The following is a 12279-nucleotide window of genomic DNA, read 5'->3' on the forward strand; positions in this document are numbered from 1 at the left end:
CTCCAAAAGACACAAAACAGAAATATGCATTCTTATGCTGTCAAGTTATGCACTCATGCCCTGTAACTGCATCACATCCGTGCAAATACCCGTCACATATTTGCAGGTTATTTTAACATTTTTTTGACCCTAAAGTTGTTTTGTTTGCAGCATAGTGTCACAGACCTGATGTGCATCTCACAGCAAGCTATTCACGTGCTTGCTTGGAACCAAATCACACAGACATTCCTTCCCCCAAAAAAAGGAGTTCAGTGCGAGGAAACTTGAGATACATCCATGGGGCCAGCATAAGAGTATGGTAGAAGGACTAAATAAAAAACAATAAAGAAATATTTTTGATAAATAATCCGAAAGTCAACATGGTATGAAGATAATTAGTAGGCAGGAGTGTGTTCTTACGTCTGACTGAAGGGTCTCTGAGGCTGCAGCCTCATTACTATTTTTATGGTAAGAGATGAGTGCCTCAATAGTACACATAATATTGTCAATGTGTATCTTAAGTTTCTTTATGGAAAGATCTGAAAAATGGTTAATTAATATAGAGAAAACCTTGAAATATTTTGGACATCTGTAAGTGTTGGTTTTCCTTAAAGTCAATATTAAAAATGGAAGTGCTATGGATAATGTACTTCCTATAGTGAAAAACGTATCTTCTTTTCCATAAATTTGAGGTTTTATATTTTTCTTTTTTTAAACAAATGAGGATAAACCCTTCAACTCTGTAAGATCATGTGATCTACTTATATTCCTTTCATTCTGTGTTGTTAAAAAATTGTGTATTGCATAAAGGCATATCCAGCAAATATATTTTAAACAAAAATATATACTTGATAAATGTCATTAAGGCTTTAGGAAATATGCAAATGTACACACTTCTTTGAAGGACTAGAACAGTAACATCTTTAATAAAATACTATTTAGACCTTGTTTTTATTTCTTGGCTCCCTTTAATTTAAAAGAAACTATTAGTAATATGCCTGATTTTTCTAATTGTCTCAAAGCTCCAAAACAAGATTAGTATGTAATAACCTTCCTTTCTTTATTGATGTTAGCTTAATTATTCAATTTCTTTGAAGGTATATTACAAATTGTTTTCACATTTACCACAATTAACTTTAATAGCTCCTTAGATCCCCAGGCAACTATCTATTAAGTCCTCTCAGTGGTCATCTGTTCACTTAAGAAGGTATGTGTGACTGAGTTTCATCGCGAAACTGTATTATTGTGCCATATAGCAATACACATTGCAAACCTGAGTGCATTTATTTATAATCACCTTTTCATAATAGTTTCTTCTGTTTTCTACACTGCATTCCCATTGTAGAGCACTATCTCCATATCGTTCTTGCGCAGTACATTGCAACCACTAATCTGATATAGGAAGATGCATTCAAAAATGAAGTATTGCACAATACCAAGTTTCATTTGCTCAGAAAGATTGGGCAGTTCTTTATGATATACAAAGTACGTGAGTAGGTAGTGTTTTTATAAACTCTAATTTATTTAATAAAAATACAAAAATATAAATATACAGATATAAAAATATCAGGATGAATCCACACACAGACATTCTTTAACTCAATAAATATGGCAGTAATATTAATCTTTTTAAAGTATATTTTTGAGATTAAGTTACAATGCAGATGCACACTATCCAACATAGTAGGAAAGATAAAGCAAAGCAATTTAAAAATATGGAGTTTCCATGTCATTATTAAAGGCGCAAAAAGCCTTTTATTTTCTTTTCATTCCCTATAAAACCATTTCATTGGAGGTTTCTAGGCAGAGAGGGTGAGTTTGTTTTTAAATCTCAGTCGTTCATGTTCATTCACGTTGACTTATTGATTAAGCAAACCCTTACTAAGACAACACCTATTTTTTGTAAAGTTTTTATTCCCAAGTAAGAGAGTAGGCCACTTTATTTATCTAGGAACATAGACATGAATTCCACTAACACGGACCAGGTCACAGATTACTTTCTCAGTCTCGATCACTGTCCTCTCCACCATACATATCTGCTAGTTTTTTAAATCGAGGTCCCCAGTCACTGAGGTAATCATAGTCTTGGTTGCCTTCTGTGGTAAGTGATTCCAGGGAGCTGAGTGAATTTGCTATGGAATCATTTCCTTCGTAGGCATATGTTGCTAATGAATCATAAGGAGGGGCAGCTGGGTCTAAGTCATTTTCCTTTAACCTTCTATGAATAAAATCTTGGACATCAATGTTTTCCCAAAGAGGTGCAGTCCGCCTTATCTGAAATATTGTTTCTGGGATAACATCTCTTCTCATCTTACTTTCCTCCCTTGCTTCTGGATTTCTCAGTGTACCAATGTCAAAGGCCTGGGTGTCTTCCTCCCCGCCTCCTTCATCATTGTAGGTCACAATATTGTCCCGAACATCATCCTTTGAGATGATCAAGGGTTCCTTCTTCCTCTGTCTCTTGAGAGCCGTAAACAAAACAACTAATACTAAAAGGAAATAAAAAATTAATTAAGAAATGGATAGTTAAAAAATAAATAAATGAGCCAAAATTTTACATCGTCTTTTGACCTGGAAATGTTTTAAGGCTGGAATGGGATTTTTAGTAGGGATATAGTGATAAAATCTATATCCAGCTTGATCCCTTAATAAGGGAAAGTATTCATGATTTGATAACAGTCAAAAACTTACTATTTTTTTAAACCTATGGGAGAATTGATCAAAATATTTTATATTTTAAAGAAATTTACAACTAAGCTGAAGTTGAAAAGGAAACAATATCATAAAGTATTATCTTACTGAGGTTTGACTTTTTTTTAAATTTTGTAAGTACCATCTTTCTGGCAGTTGCAAAGGGTCCTTTGATCAAATGTAGTTGAATCTCCTCGGCAAAAGTTATTCACACTCTTGAAAGCTAGTGATTTATGTATTCACAAGTGTATTATTCACTTCTGAATATGGGATCTACAGGTCCCTCTGAAAAGAAGAATCTGAGGACCTTAAGCTACCAATATTATTGACAAAACTACTTTTGCTTCAATGACTGCAAAAATTGAAATCCAGTCTTTGTTACTAAATGCTGCTTTTGAAAAAAACATGACCCCCCCTTTAGTTTATGAAGTGCTAGTTGAAAAACTCTTCTGAAGAGGTAAGGACTTATACAAAAATGAAGCTCTATAAGGGGAGATAAAAGAATGAAGTTAGGATTTGTAAATACATTCTGGTGTCTAAATGCTTTAATTTCAGTAGCAATTCAATGCTTAAGTGCATTTAAAAACCTGACTCTCTCTCCAGTAGCTGCAGTAAATAAGAGAAGCCATCTGTCAATGAGACATAACAGTGGTTACTGAACCATAAATTACAACAGTGCTGAATAGTTTTTTTGAGTCTTAGGAGCTAAGATTTTGCTCTGAATCACCTGAGTACTGGTGAATAAAAGATAAGATAGGACATGCTGCAGGTAGGGAGAGGCGGACAGAGATCTTCCACATGCCATGATATTATCTTGTGCATATAATGGGTATTCCATTCTGGTTTATTTGGGTTTTCTTCCTTGTACCTGTACAGAGGCCCTTCTTTTCATAATGCTAGATGAGAAACTACACACTTTAGTAAGTTTAAGAACCCCACATAGGAGAAAAGGGCATATCACTGAAAGGTTATTATGAAGTGCCTTTCACAGCCTGGTACTTAATATGTCTCACCTATGGTGACTGGGCATGTTGACATCAGTCTACTATTATAACACACTATACCTTGTTGAAAAATTAAATAAGATGCTGAGTATCACACTAGCTGCAGACTAAAAATTCTCTTTAGAGTCTTCACAACAACCTGTTTCTTTGACTTCATGAATGTCAGTAGTGCTAAGTAGAGCAGGGACTACCTTGGGTCCTAGAGTGGTCATACTTGTTCTGCACACCAATGGTCCCTGATCCTCCTCTGAGTCTCATGTGCTATTGCTGTGGCCCTAAGGCACATTTTGAGTTTTGATAAGCTCAAAATTTAGTACAGACTTGTTCAATCTGTACTGAAGCACTGCAGCCAATCAGAGCAATGTTTTCATTGTGAATAAGTAAGGACATATGCTTCATGCTCCATTTTTTTCATGCTCTGTGTTGGGGTGTGCAGGGTGGCTTTAAAGAAGCAGAGCTTGTTGGCACAGTGTTAAGAACTATGCAAGGTGAAGATCCAGGTCTGGCAGTGTCTGAACCGTAATTTTCTCCTGAAAGTGGTGTCCTTCCAGTTCTGCCTCTCAGACTATGCCTGGGCAATATCCTGGGGAACCCAGGGGTGTTGATGCTCAGACCAGGCCAGCAACAACTGCCTGAACCTAATCAGTTTATCTATCAGTTTGTCAGATCTCAAGTATTCTCGCTCCCTTAAATCCAGTACAGATATACTTCGTAGGTACTGGTTTCTTCCAATACCCACAGGAAAGATTAGGAGGATCACAGAGTTATCCTGAATCCAGAGTAAAAGCTGCAAAAATAAAAAAATCCCCTTATAATTATATAAACTGATACCTGTAACTTCTCACTGACCCCTTGGCAAACTGTGTTTGCTACAACAGGTGGGAGAGGAAAGAGGTTTTCTGCAGAGTTTTATTGGAAAGTAACAGTGATGGCACTTGTCTTGTAATACATGCAAGTTGAAATTTTTTTGTTCTAAACACCAGATAATGAGCCAGCATTTATTCTACTTCTTTCGTATGTCACGACATCTTTCTAATGCTTCTATCTTCCAAACACTCATCTGACTTCAGTGCTCACGCTTATTTAATCAGCTGCTCTCACTATCACTTGCAAGAAATTGAATATTCTATCCTATGCTTTTGAAGTGTTTTTTGAACAGAAAAAAACCAAATCTTTCATCATTAAATAGTTAATATAATTCATAACATTTAATCATTGTAAAACTTAGCACTCAGCTTCAGAAACATGATTTTGAAGTTCTTGATCTAAATTAAGATCTGATTATGGCACGAACATTATTCAAATGAGCATGGTAACTAAAACTGACCCTGTATTTTCAATTGCATTTAATCTAACTAGCATAGTCTCACTCTTCTCACACAATCATCTAAAAAGTAATGATGATATTTTTCTGCAGGGTCATGTGAGTAATGGTTTTAAGATTATCAGGGCTCTCAAAGTGACTTGATCTTTGCTTGGCAAAGTAAACACCTCATCAGAGGTACTTACCTAGCAGGATAATGATGCAGAGGAGAATGGCCACCAGTGCCCCGGTGCTGAGGCCGGCAGGGAGGAGCAAGGCCTCGGCGCTGCAGGACTGCATGTTCCCCCGGCTGTCACAGGCACACACCCGGATGGTCAGCGTGCCCGTGCTGCTCTGGATCGGGTAGTCGTTGTCAAATATTACGATCGGCAGAAGGTAGGTACTCGTCTTACTACGGCTGTATCCGTTTCTTCTAGTCATAATTCCTGCAGTGTTATCTAGGATGGAAACACTGAATCAATAAATGTTTCTGAATTTTTATGTGATATTGGGGAGGGGGGTGTTAGGGTCAGCAGTTACCTTTGTTGTCTACGACAGAGAAGTTTGGGTGAACAGCAAATTCTGGCACCAACTCAAAGAAAAATTTGTGTCCTCGAGGAGGCTGATCTTTGTCAATTGCACTCACAGTCTGTATGAGCTATAAAGAAAAGAGTATTTCATGCTCTTTTAGAAATCTTATGTTTCAATTCTCTGCTTTTCATGTCCAGTAAAAACCCAATGAATCTCTATCTGAAGACAAAAACTGATGTCCTAAGCCAAATGTTTCCCACATACACACAGTAGAGGTTACAGTAAACAACTTGGTTTATGGTTTAAATACATAACAAAGGATGAAAAAGGGTCCAGTCCTCACTGTAGAACAGTCATGTGCTTTGATTTGTACTCAGTATCTTGCTGTGATGCAGAAACATTTGCCCTTCTGAATAAGCCATAAACCTCCCGTGGCTCCATGTAGCAATGATGGAGAGTACTGTGTAAACCGGTTGTTAAGTGGGTCTAATTCTCAGTCCACCTCATCTGCTCCTGGCGATAAATTGGAGTACTGCACTGGCAGGATTCTCGATTCTCCTGGGGTAATAAAAAGAGAAGCTCTGCTCCCTCCTAAATTGAAACTTCTGGCTGTGGAGCTTAATAGCTGCCCTAACAAGGCCACTCAAGCCCAGCTGGGAAGGAGTGATAATAGTGCCAGAATAGCATCAGAGGAGAGTGGACTGAAAAAAGAGAGGCTTCAGCAGTACCTCTGGATTCCACAAGCTTTCCTGTTGCATCAAAACGTGCAAATGTGTGTACTCAGGTTTACGTAGACACACATAAATGCTAACAAATTGACTCATTTTGTATCTATCTGCCGCTAGACTGACAGAGAGCAGTTACAAAACAGCTGCAGAACTGAGGAAGGAATAGTTACCTGGGATCATCTGTGATTTATGAATTGACATGCAATATTTAACACCATGCCTCACTGCATGAGTCATAGTAACTCCAGAAAGCTCTGTGAATGGCTGTTCTGTCCTTTGCCCTTCCTGGTGGATGTCACACTAGAGAGCAAACCACCGTCCACCTTGGCTTACAAGGACAGGTTTGCACTCAATCACAAGGTGACAAAACTGGTGGCATAAGAGTAGGAGTACATCTCAACTTGCTGCAACTCAGGATGATGTTATATCAGGTGGAGGATGGTATAAGTCAGTACAGGTGAATTTCTATGGCACCTAAACTTAAAGCCAGAATGTGTTCAGCAGTCAGACATTGTTATTTCAAAGCCAAGAGGGAGCCAATGAATGTTTTGAGTTTTCAGGTGTTTCCAGTGCTCAGGGTGTCTTGAAATTCCACAGATATCAAAGCTACTTGTTGTAAAAGACTTTCTTTTTCTCTTATTTCCAAACAAGGTGTGGCTTGATTTCTTCCAGAAATACAGTAATTGACAAGTAGCACTAATATGATCTGTAAACTTTGTGCCAATCAGATAAGGAATTCCTTTTTCTTATATACTGTCTCTGAACAGTATATGAGTATATGAGTATATTGAGTGGGACTTGAGGACACAGTTAAATTTTGGAAGGTATTTGGAAGGTATTCTCACAGAATGGATCACTGTATTAGGCAAAAAAAATTATAGGGCTGCAAAATATACTAAAGTGCTTTTTGTTGTATTGTTCCGAAAGAGGCTGCTGCTGCTACTGTACTGCATTGTGAATATTTGACCCATTTTTTCTAGTTAGCTTTGGGATACTTTGATTACAGTTAATGATATTGAATTATTTTAAAAAATGGAATTTAAAATTTAAAAAAAATATTAATTTTTTAAAAAGAATGGAATTTATCCATTTTAAAACCCTCAAACAACCCAAAACAAAAAAAAAAACAACAAACAAAACTTAAAACACAGCACAGATTCAGTTGAAGGGTCTGAGTTTAGCTCATTCACTTCCCAGCACCTCCTTCTAAAACAAGCACAAAATATTTTTTATAATTTCTTTTTATTTTTGAGTTATGTTTAGGAATTTGAAAGGTAATTTGTGAACATCAGCCTTGCACAAAGCAATGTGACTATCCTCAGAGCAGGATTATGGAGTTTTTCTAAGTGTAATTAGAATAATAACTACATGTATAAATCTCTTAACTTTTTAGGCATTTAATGATCATTGATCTTACAATTTTTAATTTTTTTAAAATTTTTAGCTGTTTCACAAGATTAGTCAAATCCTTGTTTATGGTGAAGTATCCCGTGTAGTATTAGTGTGTTTCTAAAACACAGTTTATGTCAATAACTTTCCAATGTTCAATTCTTTTTTCTTTCCTGTTATCTGCCTCTGGGAGTGTTAGTACAGAAAGCAAGACTGGGATTTGGTTTAATTTTAGTTTTCCACAGCTTAAAAATATTGCTAAAAAAACCCAAAACATTTTGAGTGGGGTAAGATACCAAATTTAAAAGAGAAAATTTGCCTATCATAGTAGCACAAGTTTGAAAAGATGGAAGAAATAGAAAAGTACCTGGGAGAAGAGAGAATTAATGTGACAACATTTGTGCAGTTTACAATTACTTGTTGAAGAACTCAAGGAAAAAATATCCTGCTGTAATAACTATCAGAAATTGTAGCTGAGTATCTCAGGTCTTTTTTGAGATGTAATCAGTGGGTGTTTGTAAGATTTGATTCACTTCATGTGCAAATCACACGGAGAAGTACAATTGCACCAGGCACAGAGAAACCTAATTGCAACAAATAATTATTGTTGAGGGTAAGGCTGAAGAAGAAAGAAACCCAGCCTTATTACCTGATCTAAATACTGGCAACATAAATTGAGAACCAGCTGTTTGCCTACTAGAAAAAATGGGAGATTAAAAGAACAATGAAAAACCATGATTGCAGGTGAATTGTTCCAAATGATGAGCAGGTGAAAGGAAATTAGAAATTTTATCTAATTAAGGATTTTTTTTTTCAGTTATACAGCTGTAAATAAAATACAATGATATCAGTAATAATCACCACGGAAATGAAAACGATCTGGCTATTTTTAAATATTTATATGAAAAAAGTTAGCACTCCTTTGTGTACATTTTATGATTTCATTTTGGAAATATAATCACCCATTTTGATGCACTTATGGACACTGAGTTATGGTCACTCTTCATCAGGGCTTCAGAGCAATATCTCTGATGCTGTAAGATTATGATGGAAGAGTTATTTCAAGAAAATTACTTTTACTCAAATACATTTCAAGCATATTAAGCTTAGAGAAGATAAAACCATTCTAATTGTTTTCTTTCTTTCATACTTTCCCACGTGAACGAGTAGAATTTAGAAAATACAGCAGTATTGTCATTATTTTGAGGACTGCAAATGCATGTGCCTAAGCAATTGTGTGTATTTTAAAAAACAGTGTCATACTCTAGAGTGGATCTTAACAGGTTAACTGAAGTTTTTAAGGGTCATTTTCCTTTGAGGGTTATGAAAATTTAAACATAAACACTGACATGAAGTTTTCTCTTGTATAATCAGGACAAGGTGCTTGTAGCAGTTTGACAATGTTAAATGAGTAGCAAGAAGAATTATTCCCAATGGAAACATTTCTTAATGATCTTGGGACTAATGCTCTTCAGCCATGCTCTTTGCCAGTGCTCTGACAATGACTGGTGTCTTGGGACATATGTTCTTTAATATCTTTATAAATGATGTAGGCAGCGAGATCAAGTGCACTCTCAGCAAGTTTGCAGATGACACAAGTCTGAGTGTGTAGTTGACAACAGAGGGAAGGGGTTCTGTCCAGAGAAACCTGGGAAATCTTGAGAAGTAGATTTATGAGAATCTCACAAAGTTCAACAAGTCCAAAGTGCTGTACCTGGGCCAGGACAATCCTAGACAAGAGCACGAAGTTGAAGAGGATGTCATTGAGAGCAGCCTTGCAGAGAAGAACCTGAGGGTTCTGGTGGATGAAAAGCAGGACATGAGCCTACAATGTGCACTTAGAGCCCAGAATGCCAACCATATCCTGGGTTACAACAAAAGTGGAGTGGCCAACAGGTCAAAGGAAGCAATTCTACCTCTCTGCTCTTCCTTTGTGAGATTCCACCTGGAGTACTGCATTCAGATCTGCATAATAGAGATGTGGGCCTATTGGACTGAGTCCAGAGTAGGGGAACAAAGATGGTTAGCGGTATGGAGCACCTGTCCTATAAAAATAGGCTGAGAGAGTTGGAGTTGTTCAGCATGGAGAAGAGAGGCTCTAGAGAGATCTTACTGTCTCATCCTCCAGTACTTTAAGAGGGCTTATAGAAGAGAGGAAGATTGACTTCTTACACAGGCAGATGGGGAATAGGACAAGGGGGAATGGTTTTTAACTAAAAGGGGAAAGATTTAGATTAGATGTTAGAAAGGATTTCTTCACTCAAAGGACAGTGAGGCACTAAAACAAGTTACCCACAGAGACACTGTAAATGATCCATCTCTGGAAATATTCCTAGCCAGGATGGAAGGAGCCCTGAGAAACCCAACCAGTCTAGTGGATCCTGTTCCTGGCCATGGCCAAGGGGTTTGGAACTAGTTGGTCTTTAAGGTCCTTTTCAAGCCAAATCTTTGTATGATTTCATGATTCTATTTATTTCTTTCATGATGAAGAGAGAGATTCTGCTAAAGGGTTTGGCCGTATTTCCCACTGAAATAATTTTTTTTCAAGCATGGAAACAGTTCAATTATAATCCTGTTTCATGTCGTTTGGGTTTTTTTGTCCTGGATGACAGCATCAGATTTTAGGGCCATGACTTGCACCAGTCAAAACTGTGATTGTAGTTTATGTTCAGGCTATTTTATAGTTATTTGTACTCATGTCTGAAAAAGTGGTTGGGGGTGAGCAGACTGCCTAGGAACAGATTCCTTATACGTATCTCATACATCCTTAGGCAAAGGCTGCTATTCAAGTTGTTTTAAAGACAGCAAGCAAGTAGAAGCCAGGAGGGGGAATTCTGAAATAGGAAGGGTCGCTGTGTACTTCAGAGCATGCTGTTAGTGTTCCTGAGGTTGCGTTTGTATGCACAGAGAGATGAACAAGTAGAAGGCTTTGGTTGTAAGGTCAGCCTTGGGACTGCCTTTAAAAGAAATATAGGAACCATTAAAGCAAATGCTAAGCTTTATCAGCACCATCTGGACACTTTTAAGATGGGCTTTTCAGTGTGTGCTGGCTTGGCATGTTAGGCAAAGAAATGGCTGTTGCACCTTGGCTCCAGGGTACACTCTTTAAAAACTACAGCCACATGCTTGGAAAGGTTTCCTTGGAGAAACATGGACAAGATGAGGTCCACGGGTGGGCACATACAATATATTTTCAGGTTAAACATTTCAAAGAGGCAAACAGAACGTTTGCAAAGAATTCTTCTGCTAGTTCTTTTCAGAACAGTAATATATTGGTGGTTGTTATTTTATTTTTAAATATTTTTCTTTTTCAAAATTCCTTCTTTCAAAATTCACTATAAATGGTGAAAAATAATGTCACTTTCACCAAAATTTAAAGATGGCCAGTACTGTATATTACCTGTCTGAAGTTTTAATACAACTCAATTATCATACAGCATAAAAATTATACTTCCAAAGACCACTGGAGAAAGATATTGTTAAGGTAGAGATACAGTAATAACTTCTGAATTTTGTTGTTTCTGTGTGTAACAGAAGAGAGGAACAGGCCTTTAATCCACTTAAATCATTTGGGTTTTCATTTTTGTTATATCATGCTTGTAATAACCAGTTAAACCTGGTTATTGTACAACGGAAAAATAAACTTTAAAAATATCACTAAGCATTTGAGAGAGGAATGTCTGGGAAATGTTAACATTTGTGCCTAATATTTTTTAGAAGAGATAAAAAAGTCTGGATCTCAAAGCACCGGCTTTCTTGAAAGTTTTGAACTTGTTTGGTGCTGCAAATGTTTCTCTAGGAATCTGGAAAGATCTCACCACTTTGTCTGCAATAAACTATGAGGAAAAAAATCCTGTGAAAGAAACTATTTTTGGCAATCATGAGAACAGTTATAACAGCAAATGTTATGGGGAAATGGTGGAAGAACAGCTTTGTTTCTCCTATCCTTTCTTCCTCTTGACCTTTTCCTCCCTGTGTGATCTGGTAGTGTCAATCACTAACTAACCCTGAATGCATTACTAAGAGCGAGTGTAAATATTTGTGGGACGAAGATTATGGAAAAGATGTGATGATATGGCCCAGAGGAGTGTTTCAAAATCAATCCAGCTCTCAGTGGATGTCCATTTTGTCATTATGTGGCTCGAGTCACAAGATCACACTTGTACAGACACAGTTCTAGGCTATACACCTGTAAGGTGCTAGCTGCAGAAAACAGCCTCCATCACACGTCTACAAGCTTGAATAGATGCCTGCCACTTAATGAAACTTCAGAAATGCAAAGCAGTTGGTTTGCAGACCTTGGCTTTGTTCCACAAATGTGTTGGCACTTTTAAGCAGGACTGAATGTTTATCAAAAGTTGGAAAACTGTCAGTTCCACTCTTACTTAAAAAACAGACTGCTACCGTGGGTCTCTCACTAAAATAGGCCAAAAGGTGTCTACCTAGTGAAGCAGTTACAATGTATAAAAAGTCATGACTGATAATTAGCAATGCACACTTGAGAAAAAGTGATGTCTCTCTGCTCTATTTTAAAAAGTGAGGGAGAGTAAGGAGAGTAATGAAAAGAAAAATCAGCCAGGTATCTGAAGGAGGAAACAAACTTTATGCATTCTGATATCTGAAAGCCTGTGAATGGCAGGAAAGAATATATCAT

The 12279-nt window shown here is 37.1% G+C and overlaps 1 protein-coding gene across 2 annotated transcripts in view; it reads right to left on the reverse strand.

Annotated features, from left to right (window-relative positions):
- Positions 1–1521: 1521 nt before the first annotated feature.
- Positions 1522–12279, reverse strand: part of CDH9 (cadherin 9) — a 99230-nt gene continuing 88472 nt past the window's right edge. The window contains exons 9-11 of one of the 2 annotated variants that reach the window (XM_086898888.1): positions 5518–5635; positions 5184–5435; positions 1522–2468 (exon numbers count right to left, since the gene is read on the reverse strand). In XM_086898888.1, coding sequence (XP_086755014.1) covers positions 1981–2468; positions 5184–5435; positions 5518–5635 — 858 coding nt within the window. In that variant the 3' untranslated portion in view covers positions 1522–1980. The remainder of the gene's footprint in view (positions 2469–5183; positions 5436–5517; positions 5636–12279) is intronic. The other variant, XM_023920025.2, reaches the window with a different exon arrangement.

This window comes from Cyanistes caeruleus, chromosome 1 (assembly GCF_971803275.1).
Source record: "Cyanistes caeruleus chromosome 1, bCyaCae1.hap1.1, whole genome shotgun sequence".
NCBI lineage: Eukaryota > Metazoa > Chordata > Aves > Passeriformes > Paridae > Cyanistes > Cyanistes caeruleus.